This window comes from Antechinus flavipes, chromosome 2 (genome assembly GCF_016432865.1).
Source record: "Antechinus flavipes isolate AdamAnt ecotype Samford, QLD, Australia chromosome 2, AdamAnt_v2, whole genome shotgun sequence".
NCBI classification, from domain to species: domain Eukaryota; kingdom Metazoa; phylum Chordata; class Mammalia; order Dasyuromorphia; family Dasyuridae; genus Antechinus; species Antechinus flavipes.
The window spans coordinates 655,854,932-655,876,033 of record NC_067399.1 but is presented as its reverse complement, the minus strand read 5'-3'; the positions used below and the strand labels follow the sequence as shown (position 1 = coordinate 655,876,033).

Below are 21,102 nucleotides of genomic sequence, written 5' to 3'. Positions count from 1 at the left end.
TCTCCAGGGCCACCCCAAGCTTTTGATCTAGACAATTATAATGGCTAACACGTGTTCGGTGCTTAAAAAGTTTGAAAACCGCCTATGAGGGGCAGCTAGGGGGCGCAGTGGCTAGAGCACCGGCCTTAAAGTCAGGAGGACCCGAGTTCAAATCTGCTCTCAGACACTTAACACTTACTGGCTGTGTGACCCTGGGTGAGTCACTTAACCCCAGTTACCTCAGCAAAAAACAACAACAAAAGACAACCAAAAAACCCACCTGTGGCCAGAGGGCCAGAGCCAGCCTTGATTACCCATAGAATGATTAGCTTCATCAGCCTCGGCAACCCTCAGTGACCATCATTCTGCATGATTGATGGAGGGGAGCAAAGGGAAGCAGGGGGTTCACCAGGAGGGGCAACGCGGAGTCAGAGCCAGAGCTCAGATTTTGCGTTTGATGTTTCCCATCTTTGGCATCCTGCTGGGCCTTCCTTCTGCCAAATGGGCCTCTTTAAAAATGCTAATTATGAAAATGATTTTAAATTTACCAAAAAAACCCATATTTTAAAATGATGTTTATGAGCGGCCACTAGGTGGAGCCATAGTGCGCAGAGCCCCAGGCCCGAAGTCAAGGAGACTCCTCTGCTTGACTTCAAACACGCTAACACACACTTACTGGCCATGGGACCCTGAGCGAGTCATTTAACTGCCTCAGTTTCCACGTCTGTAAAATGAGATGGAGAAGGAAATGGGAAATCCCTCCTGTTATCTTTGCCCAAAGGGTCGTGGAGAGTCAGGCGTGACTGAAAAGCGACAGCACAACAACAATTTCCGAATTTTGTGTTTTAGCTATTTAAATGATGTGATTTTTGTTTTTCCAGTACAAATTGTTGAAAGGAGAGGCCTAATTCTCTGTCCCATTCCTCCTCCCCTTCTCTGGCGCATCAGAGCTTTAGATAATTTTAAATCTAACTCTAAAGTTATAGAAAATTCCCGATCGGCATTGATGAAAGGAAATTTCATGCTGGCAATTCCCCAAACCTTTGAAATAACAGGTCTAAATTATTAATTTAGATTAATTAAAAATTCAAATTCAAATTAAATTCAAGTTTAATTTAAATTAAAATTAAAAATAAAATTTTATCATAGATCTGATGATTCCACGTTTATTGTCCCAGAACTAGCCTAGAAAAATTCAGAGATTCAACTCCAGATCCACCAAAGAGAGGGATTCAGCCATAACAATTCTTAGAAACGGTCTATTATTACTATGATTATTATTATATTACCATCTTACATATATGTAGCATTTTAATGCTTACGAAGCTCCTTAAACCTATTCTCTCATTTGATGCTTACAACCACCTTGTACAATAGGTGCTATTATTAGTCCCATTTGACATGTCTCCAACACCACAGAGGGCCCAGGCAAGGGGATTCACTCACTGGTCAGTGAGACCTCTGTGATGGTCTCAAAGAGCCAGGCCAAGGGGGCAGGCTGCTGGGGCTCAAACATGGAGGTCATTTGCAAGCCACTTTGAGAAGGAAACTCCTCTGTGTGGCTCTTATGCTTTCTCTATGATTTCTGTAGCTTTTCTCGGATCTTGCGGGAAACCGTGAAGGATCTGGCCCCTCAGTGCGATGTGACCTTCATGCTGTCCGAAGACGGGAGCGGAAAGGGGGCCGCCCTGATCACAGCCGTGGCCAAGAGATTGCAGCTGAGGAAGGACAACTGAGGAGGAACAGCTCAGGGTCAGCTGCCACAGTGGCTGAGGTCCTTTGCCAACCTCCTTCCCTTGGGAAAGAAGTTGAGTAGAGACCAACGGTCGGAGCTGCTCTTTGGGGGCAATAGGGCGAGCTTCGGGGCCTGGGCGACTCGTCTTGGTCTTTTCATGGCACAAAGAGAAATCTTTGGCGTTTCAAGAGCTAGAGGTGGGATGAATGGGGGAGGGAGTCAATAGCAGTTCTCTGGGAGACCCCGGAGCAGAGCTTTCCAATTTAGTGGGTGCCAAAGACCCTCAACTTACAGCAACAGAGCTTAAGACCCCGAAGAAATTAGATTATTCAAGGATATGTTTCAGGCTGCTTGCTTCGGCTGAGCTTTGTCTCATTCCAGGCACAAACCCCCCAGCTAATTATAGCTCTGTCCGGAAGTTTCTTCCCCCCACCCACAGCCCTCTGCCTCAGGCCACCTCAGAAATCTCTTTTGTTGAAGTAATCTCATGGAGCCAGCTCCCCAGTCCCAAGGCAGCTTCCTTCCCTGTCCATGTGAGCTTAATACTCGGACTTGAAATTGATGATAAATTTCCCCTTGGGGATGAAGAAGAACTGCTCCCTCGCTGCAAGATCCTAGGGTTCCAACAGTCTATTTTGTCCCCTACCTGTTAAGAGAAACATGTATTTCAAAAACTTATTTTGTTACTGTGACCTTGACAAAACCCAACAAATAGGAAAATTTCTATATATAAAGAACAGAGAGGATTATATATGAAATTACTACTCCTATTGTATAAAGATCAGTATTTAAAAAGCAAATAAATTTAACATGTTAGTTTCAAAGAAGTCCTGATTATGTCTGCTTCTGAACTTCCCTTTGATCTCTGCTGTGCATTTTAAAGTGCTTTATCAAAGCTTTTCTTTTTGTTTTTTGTTTGTTTGTTTGTTTTTTAATTTTTATTATAGCTTTTTAAAAAAATTTTAATAACTTTTCATTTACAAGTTATATGCATGGGTAATTTTACAACATTGACAATTGCCAAACCTTTTGTTCCAGTTTTTCCCTCCTCTCCACCCCCTCCCCTAGATGGCAGGATGACCAATACATGTTAAAGATATTGAGTATAAATTAAATACAAAATAGATATACATGTCCAAACCGTTATTTTGCTGTACAAAGGACTCCGAAATATTGTACAGTTAGCCTGTGAAGGAAATCAAAAATGCAGGCGGGCAAAAATATAGGGATTGGGAATTTGATGTAATGATTCTTAGTCATCTCCCAGAGTTCTTTCACTGGGCGTAGCTGGTTCAGTTCATTACTGCTCCATTAGAACTGATTTGTTTCATCTCATTGCTGAAGATGGCCAGGTCCATCAGAATTGATCATCATATAGTATTGTTGTTGAGGTATATAATGATCTCCTGGTCCTGCTCATTTCACTCAGCATCAGTTCATGTCAGTCTCTCCAGGCCTTTCTGAAATCATCCTGTTGGTCGTTTCTTATCGAACAATAATATTCCATATTATTTATAGACCACAATTTATTCAGCCATTCTCCAATTGATGGGCATCCACTCAGTTTCCAGTTTCTGGCCACTACAAAGAGGGCTGCCACAAACATTTATCAAGACTTTTCTTGCCTTCCCTCCCTTTTTTGGCAACAGAATCACTAACACACACAATATTTTTTTAAAAATCTTCTCATGTAACAAACACTTATAAGCAAGCAAAACAAATTCTTGAATCAGTTATATCCAAAACCGTATGTCATTATTCTTGCTCCTCTGCAGTTGTGGCTGGTGTTTTCATTGTCCAATTCGCAAATCTTTTCTCTCTCTCAATTCTTTTCCTGGTTCTGCTCCCTTTACTCTCTATCAGTTCTTGGGAGTCTTCCCAGGTTTCTCTGAAACCATCCCTTTCCTCCTTTCTCTTGAGTCAAAATGGATATGGAAGCCAGGAATGGAACTACATGTTTATTGTGTACCAGGCTCTCTGGATATTGCTCTTTTGTTCAGTCTTGTCCAAATCTTTGTGACCCTGTGGACAATAGACAGCAATACTGTCCATGGGTCATAGATACTGGAGTAGTTTGCCGTTTCCTTCTCCAGTGGATTAAGGCAGATAAAGTTACTTGTTAGTATGGAGAGAGAGAAGTTCATCTGGAAGAAGAAGGATACATAGTAGACCTATGTCTGTCCCCCAAATGGAAACTCCCTAGAAGGAGCCCCGCAATGGGAGACAGATATGAGTGGAAAGACATTGCAGGGTGAGAAGGAAGCTGAATCATGGTGGTCACGTCTGCAAGAGTTGGAAACATAACCAGGAGGGAAATTTTAGAGCTCAGGCAGGTTTAGAAATGTATACGTTCCAAGAATGGGACAGTAATCCCTAGTCTGATCTCCCTAGTCTGGCCATACCTGAACTGTTGTGTGCTGGACTCCCATTTTAAGAAGAGCCTTGAGAAGCTGGATCCAAGGTGGTGGAGAGAGCCAAGTCTGCCCAGTTGAAAGAACTGGGGATGTTCTGCCCGGAGAAGAACCACTGGGTGATGGGACAGATGGGAAAGGCTTTTTTGGAGAGGAAATTCAGGGCACAAATGGAGCAGTAAGGGGGATTAGTGGGGAGGAGATAGGTTGAAAATTTGGGCTTGAGACAAGGCAGAAGTGTCCTAACAATCTTAAGTTGTCCTAAAAAAGACTCAAACTCAGGTCTTCTCACTCCAAACAGGGTTCTTTCCAATCTGAGACGCTGTTTCTCAAGTGTCTTCCACTTGAGAGGACTTTCTGGGGACACTAACCATTCCACTTTCTCACTCTAAGCCTCAGTTTCCTCACCTGTAAAATAAGTAGATTGGACTGAGAATAGACCCCCATTCCAGAATCTCCTGATTTCCTGGTCTGTAAGGTAGTACATGAGGAAGTATTTCCTTTAATCTACCATTGCGTGTTAAGACACACTACTACTGTTGTTTTTTTACCACTCAGGTCTTCTCCAGCCCCAAATCTCTAACACATAAGAGATGTTTAATAAATGCTTGCTTGCCTGACCAATAACTTTCAATCCAGTGATTCTACCACTGCACCATACTGTTCTCCCTGCCTTGATTATTTTCCCCAGTCCTTTCCCTTTCCATAAACCACCCCAACTTCCCTGATTCTACCATGATTTAAGTTCCCTTTGTTTTCCATAACCAGCTCCAACAGCCCAGGAAAACTGATTGTTAAATATTCACCGTGAGCATTTGCACCTTGAAAATCAGCAAATGTCACATATCAGGGCTTGATTTATGGTTTTGTGGATAATTTCAACTTAAGAAAATGATGGAGAAAATTTTGATCATGCATTATGCCTTCAGAGAGCTGGTTGTTAAAAGCTACCACTTCTGTTTCTTCTCTCCCAATCCTCTTCATAGAAGTACATGAGTAAAGACTTTACCAAGTTCTCTCACCATTTAGTCTGTCTCTCCACATAGGAACTTTAGACCTGGAGAAGGGACCTTAAGGGGTCCATCTGACCGATGTCCCACTGTCCTTCTACAGGTAAGGAAACAGATCTTGGCTGGGGCAGTGGGACTCACCAAGGTCACCCTGGTGGTTAGCACTGGGGCAGGCTTCTAGTCTGACATCCCTGCTACGAGACCAGGCTGGATGTGTGAGCCGGCGCTGGTCTGGGCTGCCAGGGAATTATGGCTCGAAAGCTGGAGTTGTCCAGGCAACCTCGTCACATTCCGCCTGATTCATGGCGTCATGGGATTCTGCGCCTGGAAGGGAACTTTAAAGACCATTAACGTCTGGGTCATCGAGACACCCACCCCACACCATCTAGGGGAGATGGTGTCTACCCTAGTTCTAGACACCTTTGGGGGAAAAGAAGCTACAACCACCTTAGGTAATCTGCCCTCATGATTAAGTGACCTTTAATGTTTGGAAGTGTTTCTGTTGAACTAACCTCCCTTCCCCAAGAAATGGTTTGTGTTTCTTCTTCTCTTTAACCTATTGCATAGCTAGATGAATAGACAAATGGACAAATAGATTATTAGGTGGTTATGTGGTGCCGGGCCCTGTCTGAGCACTGGAGATAAAATATAAGTAATGCAATCTCTGCTTTCAAGGAATTTACATGTTAGCAGGAGAAGACAACACATAAAAAAGGAGTTGGAAATGAGAGAGGACCAGAGGAGGAAAGGGGAAAGGGTGCAATTCAACAGATGATGAGAAAGAGATGGAAGGAGAGATTCCAGACGGGATGGATGGCTGGAGTCATTTCTGAAAAGGCAGAAGTCACCAATGAGAAGAAGAGGTTGGAGGTTTCCCAGAGTGCCAAGGAAAAGATGACTTGGCTGGTTCTTGTCTAGGGATAACAGTCTTAAGGTTTTTGAAAGCATTTTCCATGGGTTATTATTTTTTGGTATTTCTGTCATCTTTACATGTCCTTGATTGAATTTTCTCAATCAAATTTGGTGTATTAGTTGACTGAAGGTTTTGTCTCCTGAAGTACTCTCTGGCTAATGTTTCCTTCTGATATGTTACTCATCTTCCCAAAAAGTCGTATTGTGTGGGCGATCTGGTCATTGTCACGTCCGGCTAGCTTTCTGGAGGTTCTCCGGACCAGTCTTGATCTTAGTGCAGGAGGCAGGAGGCAGGAGAGTCACCACGAGGCTGGTCAAAGATAGAATGTCTCTCTTCTAATCCTTCTTAGCCCTTTTATACCTTATTGCAATTACATCATTACAGCACACTGATTATGTGTGAACTTAGAGAACCATTACATCACCATGCTAAGTACTAAGTATATATGTGAACAAGAGAACCATCATCTCATCAGTTCCACTGAGTTAACACCTTGTTTGAAGTGTACTTTTCCAGACTTCCGGCTCTCTACGGGTCATCTCATGAGATGCCTTATTTTTTCAATTTAAAAATTTAGATTAATGAGCTCCCCAGAAAAGAGAGGCAGTACAGCATAGCAGAATGGATTGGACTATATGCTTTCTATGTGGACATGTGGGTCTGTATATACATATATACCCCCAGGATACACACACACACATATATATGTATATATACAAAGATACACATGATATATATAAAGAGATAATAGAAATAAAAGAAAGAATGATAAATATACGGATGGATGGATGAATGGATGGATGGATAGATAGACAGATAGATAAAGAGGTATATGGTTGTCTTCCCTGTTAGAATATAAACTCTTTGAGAGCAAAGTTTTTTTACTCTTTGCACTTGTGGGCTCAGTTTAATAAAAACTTGTTGATGGATTGATTATTTCATTAGATAGCCTCAAAGCCCTTTCTAGCTCTAGATCTCTGATTTGTGATATGGAAAAACATTTTGTCATCTGTAAACTCTGGCAGAGATGAAGTGGTAAGAATGTTTCATGGATGAACTACAAAAAGGGATTTTCCCAGGCAGCTTTTTCCATGACTACTAGTTTTTATTATTTAATTCAAAATTTTAATTTTATTTTAGAAACTTGTTAGGCCTTTCATAAAGCCCTTTAAAATAATATTTTATTTGTCCAAATATATGCAGAGATAATTTTTAATATTCACTTTTGCAAAACCTTGCCTTCCCAATTTTTTCCCCTCTCTTCTTTCCTTCTCTCTCTCCAAGATGGCAAGCAATTTGATATAGGTTAAACATGTGCAGTTCTTCTAAACATATTTCCATATTCATCATGCTGTGTAAAAATATCAGACAATTAAAAAAACACAATAAAGAGAAAACAAGCAAACAAAAAACAAGAACAAAAATAGTGAAAATACTATGCTTTGATCCACATTCAGTTTTTATAGTTCTTTCTTTGGACGCAGATGGCACTTTCTATCCCAAGTCTATTGGAATTGTCTTGAATCATACCACTGTTGAAAAGATCCAAGTCCACCACAGTTAATCATCACATAATCTTGCTGTTGCCATATACAATGTTCTCCTGGTTCTACTCACTTTACTCAGCATCAGTTCCTGTAAGTCTCTCCAGGACTCTCTGAAATCATCCTGCTGGTCATTTCTTAGCAAACAATAATATTCCATAGCATTCATATACCATGATTTATTCAGCCAGTCCCCAACTGATGGGCAGCCACGCAGTTTCCAGTTTCTTGCCACTACAAAAAGGGCCGTCACAAACATTTCTGCCCATGTCCCTTTCCCGCCTTTAAGATCTCTTTGGGATATAAGCCCAATATTAACACTGCTGGGTCAGAGGGGTATGTGCAATTTGATAGTCCTTTGGGCCTCATTCCAAATTGCTCTCCAGAATGGTTGGATCTGTTCACAACTCAACCAACAATGCATTAGTGTCCTAGTTTTTCCCTCCAACATTATCTTTTTCTGTTATCTTAACTCATCTGAGAGGTGTGAAGTGGTGCCTCAGAGTTGGACAACTACTTTTTAAAAATGTTTTTATTGATAGCTTCTGTTTTTCATATCATCATAGTTTTATCCAACACCCTTCCTCTTTTCCAGTGAGCCATCCCATATAACAAATATTATCTCTTTTAAGACAAAAACAAGGAAAGGATAAGGGGAAAAATCAATACAACTTATCAATATATTTATATTGAAAAAGTCCATATATAATACCTGAGAACTTCCTGCCTTCATGAAAAAGTGGGTTGGGGGTGTCCTCTCATATTTCTTTATTAGAGTCCTGCTTGATCTTGATAATTTTGTTATGTTTACTTTGGAGTTTTTGGTATAAAGTCACTGTATTAAATTTTTGTTGTGTATATTGTTTTCTTGGTTTGTTTACTTCATTCTGCATCAATTCATATAGATATTTGAATATTTCTCTGTATTTGTCACACATCATTTCATAGCACAATAATACTCTGTTACATTCATACTCATTATTTCTTTAACCATTCCCTAATCCAGGGAAATCTACTTTGTTTCCAATTTTTTTGCTATCACAAAAAAAATGCTTGTGTGAAAAATGGAGTTTCTTCTTATCAGTGGCTTCCTTGGGATATATACTCAGCTTGGGATTTCAAAAGAACTAGACCTTTTAGCTCCCCTTCTTTTTTTACATTATTCCAAATTGCTTTTTAAAATGTTCTGTCTAGAAGACTAGTGGGTTCTCCCACACTAGAGGTCTTCAGTACAGTCTGTCTGACCATTTGTTGGAGAGAGTTTAGAGAAGCTTCCTGCCTTGATGCAGATTGGGTGTGAGGTCTCCTCCAGCTGATAACCAGCATGTCTGCCCTCCCTTTTCATCTCTCCTCCTCTCTATTGGGGCAGTTGACTACCTGGTTGAGAATGAGAATGGGTCTCATTTCTCTAGTGCTTTATATTTTCCAGAATATTTTAGTTTTCTAACTTAAATTTAAATTTACTTCATTCTGCATCAACTAATATAGATATTTGAATTTTTTTTATTATGGGCCTATCAATCATCAGCGAACATGCACATTTCATTTTTTTCTTGAGTAGTATCTTCATTTTTTAACATCCTTTTTATTTTTATTTTTCAGTTTTCAACATTTACTTTTATAAGATTTTTATTTCCATTTTTTTCTCTCTCTCTCTCTCCTCCCTCCCCATGATGGCAAACAATCTATTATAGGTAGGTCATACAAGACATGAATTTTTTATTTTCTCTTTTTATTTACAAGACATATGCATGGGTAATTTTTTCAGCATTGACCCTTGCAAAACCTTCTGTTCCAACTTTTCCCCTCCTTTCCACCCACCCCTTCCCCTAGATGGAAGGTAGATAAAACATGTTAAATATGTTAAAGTATATGTTAAATGCAACATATGTATACATACTTTTATCTTGCTGCACAAGAAAAATTGGATTTAGAAAGAAGGTAAAAATAATCTGAGAAGGAAAACAAAAATGCAAGCAGATAAAAACAGAGGGAGTAGAAATGCTATATTGTGGTCCACACTCATTTCCCATAAATCTTTCACTGGGTGTAGCTGGTTCTCTTCATTATTGAACAATTTTAATTTATTTGGTTCATCTCATTGTTGGAGAGTCACCAAGACATGAATTTTTTAGTATACAAAGAGCAAAAAAGGAGAACTTTTAAAATCGTGAAATCTTATCATGTTTGTTTGGGTTTTTAAAATTTAACAAAATTTAACTCTGAAGTAATACAATTCTACTCCTTTCTGAAATAGTTTGTTTTATTCTATGTAGTTTTAAATGTTCTATTGACATTCTTTTCTTTTAAAACCTCTTATCACTATCTCTAGTTCCATTAGAAGCTCTTCTGTGTAATCAGTAAATATAGTTAAACAAATCCATTTAGCACACTGATCACATCTGAAAATGATATGTCTCATTCTGTACCTCTAATCCACTATCTCTATACCAAGAAGAAGTAAGCATGCTTCATCAGTCACGACTGGTCAATTTTTAAATTATGTTGCCTTTACATCATTATGGTCATTGTCTCTCAGTTCTGCTCATCTCATTCTCTTATCACTTTAATAAGAGACTTCTCAAGCTTTTCTGGATTTGCCATACTTGTTATTTCTTCTGGAGTAATAATATTGCAGTTTGTTCAGCTCTTCCCTAATTACTTGTTACCTGGTTTTCCAGCCTTTTATTTTTCAAGGAAAAGATTTTTTTGATTAATTATTTATATTTATATAGATCAAAAAGAGAATAACAAATATGCTCAATTGAAAACAGAAATCTGTCTTATCCTGTAATATAATAGGAGGAGGAGGGGTGATAGAAGGAAGAGCAGATTGGGGGAGAAGATAATCAGAAGCCAAATACTTTTGAAGAGGGACAGTGAAAAAAAAAAAAGAATAAACGGGGGGAGAACAGTTAGCAAGAATAATTATGGGAAAAAATTGAAGCAAGTTTCTCTGAAAAATCCATAATCTCTTAAGCATATACAGAATTGAGTCACATGTGTAAAAAGAAGAGCCATTCCCCAACTGATTAATGATCAAAAGATAAGAACAATTTTCAGATGAAGCTATCTATAGTCAAATGAAAAAATGCTCTAATTCATTATTGATTGGAGAAATGGAAATTAAAACACTTTTGAAGTGCTACCACTTACTTATTAGATTGGCTAATAAGGCAGAAAAGGAAAATGACAAATGTTAAAGGGAATATGGGAAAATTGAGAATTTAATGTACTGTTTGTGAAATTGTGAACTGAATCAATGATTCTGTAAAATGATTTGGAACTGTGCCCAAAGGACTATAAAACTGTGCATACCCTTTGACCTAACAATACCGCCAATAGGTCTGTATCACAAAGGAAATAAAAAACGAAAAGGAAAAGGATCTATATGTACAAAAATATTTATAGCATATCTTTTCTGGGGGCAAAGAATTGGAACCAAGGGGATTCCTATCGATTGGAGAATAGTTGAATAAATTGTGATATGTAATTATGATGGAATATTGTTGTGCTATAAGAAATAATGAGCAGGATGCTCTCAGAAAAACCTGGAAAGCCTTCCATGAGCTGATACAAAGGAAAAGATGCTATGTATAAGTAATGTATAAGTAATAGCAATAATGTAAGATGATCATCACCTGTGAATGATCACTATTCTTAGCAATGATTCAAGATAACTCTGAAGGATGAAAAATGCCATCCATACTCAGAGAAAGAACTGGTGGTATCTGATGGTATCTGAATGCAGATTGAAACATACTTTTTTTTTTTAACTTTTTAAAAAGATTTTGGGGGGGGGGATTTATGTTTTATTTTACAACATAATTATTATGGAAATGTTTTGCATAACTACACATGGATAACCTATATTGAATCACTTGCATTGTCAATTGGGGGGAAGGAAAAGAAGCTGGAACTCAAAGTTTTAAAAATGAATGCTAAAGTGGAACTAGGAAGCACTGCTGACAATAAGGCCAGTGGAGATGATTGCATTCCCATTGAGCTGTTTAAAATCCTAAAAGGTGGTCTGTTCAACTGTCGCACTCAATATGCCAAAAAATTTGGAAAACACGCAGAGTATAGGAATGTATAAAATAGGTAAAAAGAGAGGGACAAATTATGAACCAAATACCTGATAATGCTTGCCTAAAGTAGAATTCAAGAGAAAGACTTGGGCTAGATGGTCGATCAGATATGACACCTATGGAAACTGAAGAAACCCTTCAGGGAGGAAATACAGAGAGAGGTGGGTATAGGGAACCACTTAGTCTGGGGAATCCTGGTCTGAAAGATTGGGAACTGGATTCTAGCCTTGGTTCATCCATTGCCATAGCATGTCATCTGCACAACATTGCAATTATAGGATTCAGGACCAGAATCATCTAGGACAACCTTCATTCTTATAGTATAAGATAAATGAAGAAAGATCACACAGCCAAGAAGTGTCAGGAGAACTTCCCTCTCTCTGTTCACTCCATCACCCTCCAGATTTTCCTATTTCCATTTTGCAATAAGGGAATGGAGGCTCAGAGAAGTTGATTAACTTTCCTGAGTCACACAGCCAGCAAGTGTCAGATGCAGCAGGTGATGAACCCATGCCTTCCTAATTCATCCCTTCAGAGAAGCTGGACAAAGTGCGCCACATCCTTTGCAGATTTTCGTGACATTTCACGAAAAAAAAATACTCTGGTCTCATAAAAGCAGCTGTTTTGTAACCACTGAGACTAAACAGAGCCATCCGCCCTTCCCAAACTTAGCTACAAAACTTGTGACTTCTAACATAATAGAGTCATAACAACCCAAAGGAGTGTAGAGACCAGCCTTTACTTGTTCTCCCTTAAAGACAGCACCTCCTCCATGCTGGTAATATCCAAGGCCTTTGGGCACCACCTTGTTTTTCATGTTCTTCCTAGCTTGAAAGAGCTAAGAATCCTGGATCTTACATTTATAAAGGAGCTGCCCATGCTTCCAGGCAGAGATGCCCAGCCCTGATTTCTCAACATGCCGGGTGGCGTGAAATCCTGAGAAGTCTTGCTAACTGTGGAGAATGCTTCTTCTCTAGATGGTCGCATGAAGTCGGGTGGGCAACCCATGGAGGTGACCCTAGTCAGTGCTTGCTGTGTTCCAGGCACTGTGCTAAGTGTTAGGGATACAAGAAAGGCAAAACACAGTGTCTGCCTTCCCGTGGGAGTGGCAACATGCAAAAAACCCTACATTTTTGTTTGTAGATTTTTTAATAAGAAAAAGGTTTTATATATATATATATATATATGCATATATATAGGTACATTAAGTTAGAAGTTCTTGGTTTTTCTCTCCATTATGAGTCTTCTGATTTTGTGAGATGGGAGAGAGAGGGAAACAGGGAGGGAGGAAGATGAGAAAGAAGGAAGCAAGAGAAAGAGCAACAGAGAGTGAGAAAGAGAGAGAGAGAGAGAGAGATTCAGAGACAGAGAAAGGGAAGGAGAGAGACAGAGACAGAAACAGAGAGATACAGAGACAGAGAAACAGAGAGAGAAAGAGAGAGAGAGAGAGAGAGAGAGAAGATATTTATCACATTTTTGTGTGTTGTTTCTAGGAAGATATAACTAAAAGTTTGAGTGAATTGACAAATATCTCTACACCAATGAGAAAAGCCTTATAGAAATGTATCTAGAATTCCAGGTTACAAAGATGTACACAAGAATAAATGAGCACTAATCTTAAGGGGGAAGACACAGTGTGTTGATGGACAATGAGCTGGTTACAGAATTAAGAGAGAGAGCTGATTGACAATTCAGAATTGGGAAGTGCCTTCAGAGATTCCCAAACCCATTTTCACATCAGTATTCCTTTGGCAATGTCACAGAACTGTGAATCAGGGAGTACTTTAGTCTCCAAAGAACTCAGATGGCAGGTGACCCAAAAGACACTGAGAGAATCATCATGCAGCAGGCTCAGCAGCAAGTGATCAATGATGACTCGTGCTCAAGAAGGGAAATAAGAAACACAGAACCATAGGTCTAGAATTCTACTGGTATAAGCCCCTCCTTTTCTCAGAAAACTGAGGTCTAGAGAATCTAAATGGCTTGTCAAAGGTTACAGAGGTACCAATGGCAAGGTCAGAATTTTGCCCCAGGGCTGCTGACTCCAGATTCAGCTCTCTTTCCCCTTAACATCATGCCCCTCTGCTTATAAAGAACAGGTACTCCACACCTCTCACATTGGCCAAGAGGACAGGAAAAGATAATGATGAATATCGGAGGAGAGGTGGGGGAAACTAGAACATTAATACATTGTTGGTGGAGCTGTACACTGATCCCACCATTCTGGAGAGTAATTTGGAACTGTGACTAAAAGACTATCAAAGTATGCATCCCCTTTGATCCAGCAGTGTTTCTATTGGGCTTGTATCCCAAAAAGATCATAAAAGAGAGAAAAGAACTCACGTGTGCAAAAATGTTTGTGGCAGCCCTTTTTGTAGTGGCAAGAAACTGGAAACTGAGTGGATAGCCATCAGCTGGAGAATGGCTGAATAAATTGTGGTATATGAAGGTTATGGAATATTATTGTTCTATAAGAAATAATGATCAGGCTGATTTCAGGAAAGCCTGGAAAGACTTACATGAACTGATGCTGAATGAAGTGAGCAGAACCAGGAGATCATTTTACACAGCAACAATAAGGCTACGTGATGATCAACTGTGATAGACTTGGATCTTTTTACAATGAGGTGATTCGAGGCAATTCCAATAGACTTGGGATGGAAAGTGCCATCCGCATCCAGAGAGAGAACTATGGAGACTGAATGCACATCAAAGCATAGTCTTTTCACTTTTGTTATTGTTTATTTGCTTGTTTTCCCCCCCTTTCTTGTATTTTCCCCTCTTTTGATCTGATTTTTTTTTTTTTGCATAGCATAATGAATATAGAAATCTGTTTAGAAGAATTGCACGTGTTTAAACTATATTGGATTGTTTGCTATCTTGGGAAGAGGAAAGGGAGAAAAATTTGAAACACAAGGTTTTGCAAAGGTGAATGTTGACAAAATAAAATACTATCAAAAATAAAGAGTTTAAAAAAAAAACCCAGATATCATCAGAAGTGGTGAGTCAGATAGGTCTTGAAGGCATAATTGTAGTGAACCAGGTCTGACTAGATCTGGTTTAGTAGGTCAGGTTTAAGCTCGGAATGAAAAGACATTCATTGAACATCTGACAGTCAACAAAAAGCTGCATGAAAGGATGTAGAGCAGAACTGATTAGATAGGTTGTTGAGTCATTTCAGTTGTGTCGATTCATGCATGGGATTTTCTTGACAAAGACACTGGAGAGGTTAGCGGTTGACTTCTCCATCTCATTTTACAAAGGAGGAACTGAAGCAAACAGGATTAAGTGATTTGCCCAAGGCCACACTGCTAGTAAGTGTCTGAGGCTGAATTTGAACCCATGAAGGTGATGATTCCAATCCTAGTACTCTGTGCCCTTTGGCTAGGAGGAGAAGGATGAGAAGACAAAGATGGATTTAGATCCTCCCAGCAGAGGGAGTAGCCACACAGATTTGGATCCTGCTCCATTAAGGTGCTTAAATGTTCTGAAGTCTGTGGCAAGAGCCCTGGATCTAGACACTGAGTTCTGAGTTCTAGGTCAATTCGTTGGCCAATGGATGACAATCCCTGTCAGGAGATGGGCCCAGTGATGGCTAATCCTCACTTCTCCTAAGGACCAGTCTACATAAGCTTGGAGAAGCTGGCCATAAGGCAAGAGATTTGGGGACCAGCAAAACTCCAGAAGAGCATCTGAAAGCAAGCTCAAGAGGATTGGGATTTCCATTGGCGGAGAGAGTGACCACACTAAGAAAATCACAAATACGTGAAATACTGATTTGTTATATTTAAAATCAAATACCCTACAATACCTCATTTATGGGACAGGCACAGTAGGAGAAGGAAACAAAAATTAAATTCAAGAAAAGGTCAGTATCTTGAAAGGGATTACTGGATTTGGACTGGGATCCAGTCCCTGCCATTTATTGACCTTATCCAAATCCCATATTTTCTGTGGGGCCAGTTATGTTCATCTGTAAAATGAGGGGAGTTGGAGCAGGTTTAAAACTACAAAGTTCTGCAGTTACAGAAACTGAGATAGAAACTTGCCCACAGCCCCCCAGTGACTCACTCTTTGATACCCTTCCTATTTACTCTATATTGTTCTGTTAATTTTCCCCATGCACATGTTATTTCCCCCTCTGAACTGTAAGCCTGTTGAAGGCAGGGACCCCGTGTCTTTTCACCAGCCCTTTTCGTGTCTCCCACGGAACGTGTCTCTGACAAGCTAACCTGGAGGTGCTCCATCAACCCTCATGGATCAAGCTGTGGTTCATCTCAGCGAATGTCTGGCAAATGTTTAGAACTTGCCAGGGATGGAGATCAAACGGCCCCCTGGCCGTGGGCTGAAGGCTTAAGGAAGCAGAAGTTACTTGCCAGGGATGGAGACCAAATAGCCCCCTGGCCGTGGGCTGAAGGCTGAAGAAAGCAGAAGCTTCTGAGAAGTGAAGATGAAGAGGGAGTGGATTTGGGGGGCACTGAGCGATTGGAACAGGACAGATGCTCATCATTTACTGCTAAATGTTGGTGTTTTGGGTCCTAGCCATGTTTTGTGTCCCAGACAATACTGGACTTCTCACAAAGGGCTGTCCTGAGCAGATGGAGAGCAGGAGCCAGTTCCAGGCCTTCACTGGTCAGAGTGCCGAGTCACTTCTTGGCATCCAGGGGGCCTCTCCGGAGATGGAGCAGAGGCGGGCAGCTGGGGCCGGCCATTCCTATTCCCCAGTGGTCCAAGGGCCACCCGAAGGGGACCGGCCAGCCCTGGGAGGAGGGGGTCGGGGGATATGGACTGAGAAGCCAGCCCCTCCTCCTCCTCTCTCCCCACTCCGTGATTCCCAGGCCAGGACACTGTGGGAGCACATTGCTAACATTTTTCCCTCGAGATTAGCAAGTCTTTGGCTTCCAGCGCTGGCCAGGCTTGAGTTCAATACACATCTGCAGGCTGGTGCTGAAAAGGGGTTGGGGGGACCCCGGAGCTGACCGGGTCTTTCAGCTGTCGGGAGATGGAGTTCATCTGTCTGACCAGGACATGCTCTGGCAAGGGCCCTTCCCAGGCTCATCGGCACCCGTGAATGAACTGGGCACTTGCGAGAGTTCCCCGAGCCAGGGATCCTGCCCTTCGGCTCCTCGGTCCTGAGGCTCCTCTGGCTGAGGATGGTTCAGAGGCGACATTTCACAGTGAGTGAGTGTGGCAGGTCTTCTGGGGCTACTTCTTTTCTTTTTTTGGGGGGGGGAGTGGACATGTTGTGCTCTTCAGAAAAGTAACTGTCTAGGTTAATGAATAGTCATAAAGTTCTCACTGGAGGGGACCATGAAACCCCTCATTTTGCAAATAGGGACATTGAGGCCCAGAGGAGTCACACAGGTAATAAGTGGTAGAATCAGAATTTGAACCCAGTTCCTCAGACCCTGAAATCCGCAGTTCTTTGGGACTAGTCAGGTCCAGAGATGCGGGGACATTTTCTCCACCAGGGTAGGGGCTCTGAGTTCTCTCTGAGTTCTTTCCACTTCTACATCCTGGGAGTCAACCACCATCTTGTGTGATTCTTGGCCATGCGGAGGACCATAGAATGTGGAGAAGCAGGATAATGTTTGATTCCTGGGGCAGTGTCCTGATCCTCAGTTTCCTCATCTATGAAGTGAAAGATTAGATCTTCAAAGTCTCCTTGAGCTCTAATGCTAAGTATGATCTTGGAAAAGTAATGAGCTCCCCATCGCTGGAAGACTCACCCTACCTGATCTTATCTCAGACGATCCCTTCCAAAGTCCCTGCCAGATAGTAAAGGCTGCAGGATCTGAGAAAGGACGAACTGAGCGTGGCCATGTGATCTCTTCAGCTCTGTATTTGTAACCCTGACACTTAGCATCATGCTGGGTATATAGTGAGCATTTAATAAATGCTTATTCGTTCAGTCAGTCATGACATCTTTAAGAGTGATGGTGACAAGATTTCCTGTTCAAGTTGGATTAGTTGGGCTTTGAGATCCCTTCCACTTCCAGGATTCTCTGATTCCAGAAAATGCATCTAGAACCAAAGTCACTGCAAGGGGGTCTCCCTCCACCCAGTGGAGAATTGCCTAAAAATGCAAAAGGACTTCTTAGACTGACTGATTTAGAGCAGGAGAAGACCTTAGAGGCATATAGTCCTATTGCCTCATTTTATAGATGAGAAAACTGAGACCTAAATGAATAGCTGGAGGTTATATCAGGAATGTTAGGGTCAGTATTTGAACTCAGGTCCTATGCTACTTATCAAACTGAAGTATCTTGTCCCCTCTGAGCTTCCTGCTTCCAAGTCTTGAAAGGCTTAGCCCCTCACCACCACCTTGTACAATCCCTTCCTGGACTTCGAGTTAGGAAAACTCATCTTTGTGAGTTCAAATCTGGCCTCAGACACTTACCAGCTTACCTGGCCAAGTCACTTAACCCTGATTGCCTCACTTTCCCCTTCTAGAATCTTAAAAGAGCTAGGAAAGGAAATGAAAAAAAAATGCCAAGAAAGTTCCCAATGGGATCGTGATGTGTCAGACATGACTGAAAAAATGACTTGAAACTCAACTTTCTCCTTCTCCCCAATGGATTAAACAAAAGTATTTCTGAAAACACCACCAGCTATGAGAAAGTCCTGGCGTTTGAGGATTCCATGAGTTCCTGCCCTGCCTGGTGTGTGGACCGTTGTGTGAATCAAATGAGAAACTCTATTGACGTTGAGGAGCTACTCCTTTCTGCAGATTTAGGGTTATAAGGAACCCCAGAAGTCCTCCAGGGCAGGGATTCATTTTTTTTTAATTTCATGGACCCCCTTTGGTACTCTGGTGAAGCCTGTGATCTTTTCTCAGAATCATATTTTAAAATAATTGAAGGAAATGTTTGAGGTAGTGAAAAGTACATATAATATTTCCTATTAATTTTTCCATCCAGTGTTTCTGACAAAGACCTCTTTTCTCAAATATATAGAAACTTCAGTCAAATTTATAAGAATACAAATCATTTCCCAATTGATAAATGACCAAAAGATATGAACAGACAGTTTTCAAATGAATTTAAAGCTGTTCAGAATCAGCTACACCCAGAGAAAGAACACTGGGAAATGAATGTGGACTACTTGCATTTTTATTTTTCTTCCCAGGTTATTTTTCCCTTCTGAATCTGATTGTTCTTGTGCAACAAGAGAACTGTACAGATCTGTGCAGATATATTGTATCTAAGATATACTTTAACATGTTTAATGTGTATGAGACTGCCTGCCATCTAGGGGAAGGGGGAAGAGAGGGAAGGGTAATGTTGGAACAGAAGTGAATGCAAGGGACAATGTTGAAAAATTACCCATGCATATGTACTGTCAATAAAAACCTATAATAAAAAAAAATATTTTTAAAAAGAAATTAAAACTGTCCATAGTCATATAAAAATATTCTAAATTACTATTGGTTAAAGAAATTCAAATTAAAACAAATCCCAGGTACCAACTCATACCTATCAGATTGATCAATATGACAAAAAGAAAAAAAGAAAAAAATGTTGAAGATGTAGAAAAATTGGAACTAAAGCGAATTGTTTCTAATGCATTTTTGTTGATTGAGTTGTGAACTGATCCAGCCATTCTGGAGAGCAATTTGGAATGATGCCCAAAGGGCTCTAAAACTATGCATACTTTTTGATCCAGTAGTGCTTCTATTGGGCTTATATCCTAAAGAGATCGTAAAAATAAAAGGGAAAGGATCTTTGTGTGCAAAAACATTTATAGCAGCTCTTTTTGTGGTGCCAAAGAGCTGGAAATTGAGGGGATGTCGCTCTATTGGGGAATGGTTGGAAAAAAATATGGGATATGAAGATAATGGAATACTGCTGTGCTCAGAGAAATGATGAGCAGGGAAATTTCAAAAAAATCTAGAAAGACTTATTTGAACTGAGTAAAGTGAGCAGAGGCAGGAATACATTGTATGCAGTAATAGCAACATTGTGCAATGATCAAGTATGATAGACTTAGCTCTTCTCAGCAATGTGGGGGATCCAAGGCAGTTCCAGGGGACTTGTGATGGAAAATGTAATCCACATTCAGAATAAGAATTATGGGGTTGAATGAAGATTCAAGAACACTATTTTTATTTGTTTGTTTGCTTTTTCTTCCTCGTGGTTTTTCCCTTTTGTTCTGAGTCTTCTTTCACAGCATGATGAATGTGAAAATATGTTCAACACGATTGCACATGTTTAATCTTTTAAAGACCTATTAAATCTATTAAAATCTATTTAAGATTGCTTGCTAGCTTGGGGAAGGATGGAAGGAAGGGGGGAAGAGAAGGAGAAACATTTGGAGCTCAAATTCTTACAAAGATGAATGTTGAAACTAGCCTTACATAGAATTAGAATAAAATAGTATGAAGTAATAATGTTTAAAACATAAAAAATTATTATTTCCCATCCATTTCAGAGACTCACCCCTCTGAAACTGACTTATAAACATCAAATGATCTAATCCAAACTTCATCAGAGCTATAACTAAGAGCAACTGAGCTATTCTTGCTACTTTGCTTGTCCCCGGGGGCAAAAATTCCCAATTATGGCTCTGTTGTTCATTTTACACAGAATAGGAGGTGGGGGAAATGGAAATTACTTCCCTAAGGTCACATAGTGGATCCCATGATTTCCTCTCTGGACCATTGTAACACGCCTCCAGCCAGTCCCCTTTTTTTTTGTTGTTGTTGCCTGTACTGGCTTAGCCAGGCCAGTCCAGGCCCTTCTGAGAGCCTTGCTTTTCTGACAAATGCATCTTTGTCCTTCTGTTATCAGAGCACCCACCAACTAACTGAAGGACTTTTGCCCGGAGCTTTGTGGCAGCAGACGGACGAGGAAAAGGGCAAATAGATCCAGGGTTCCTGCTCCCACCAAGAAAACTTGGGGGGATTACAGGAGAGGGCATGTGCTGTCCTTGTGGAAAAATGAAAACTCAAACAAACAGCTTATAACAAAAGGCAACCGGAAACGGGTATGTGAGAGGCAAGGGGGGCTCCGCAGGGAAGCTGCACCCCTTCAGATTCCAGTCCTGCCCCCTCTTCGTTACTGGTCTTCCTCTGGGTGGCAGGTCACAGTTTCCTCTCTAAAGTGGGAGGGGCTTAACTGGGAGAGAACAATCAGGCCTTTTGTCCAGAGCATTGACTTCCAAGGTGGGGGTGGGGGTGGGGTGTTTCCTAGAGGATGCACTGTATCTTGGGTATTCAACATTGAGTGACCCGGAGTAAGTAATACCCTGATGGGGAAGGGTCTGGAGATTTTGCCATGTGCCTGACACCTAGTAGGTGCTTTATGAATGTTTCTTGATTGGCTGATAGGAAGATCCTTTTTAGGAGCTCCTGGAGATGTTTGGACTAGAGAAGAGAGGACTTAGGATGAGGATGTGGTTAAAGTCTTCCACCTGGCCTGAGA

The 21,102-nt window shown here is 40.7% G+C and overlaps 1 protein-coding gene across 1 annotated transcript in view; it reads left to right on the top strand.

Annotated features, from left to right (window-relative positions):
- HKDC1 (hexokinase domain containing 1) overlaps positions 1-2,541 on the top strand; it is a 41,241-nt gene extending 38,700 nt beyond the window's left edge. The window contains exon 18 of the mRNA XM_051982553.1: positions 1,571-2,541. Within this exon, the coding sequence (XP_051838513.1) occupies positions 1,571-1,715 (145 nt within the window). The 3' untranslated portion in view covers positions 1,716-2,541. The remainder of the gene's footprint in view (positions 1-1,570) is intronic.
- The last annotated feature ends 18,561 nt before the right edge of the window (positions 2,542-21,102 follow it).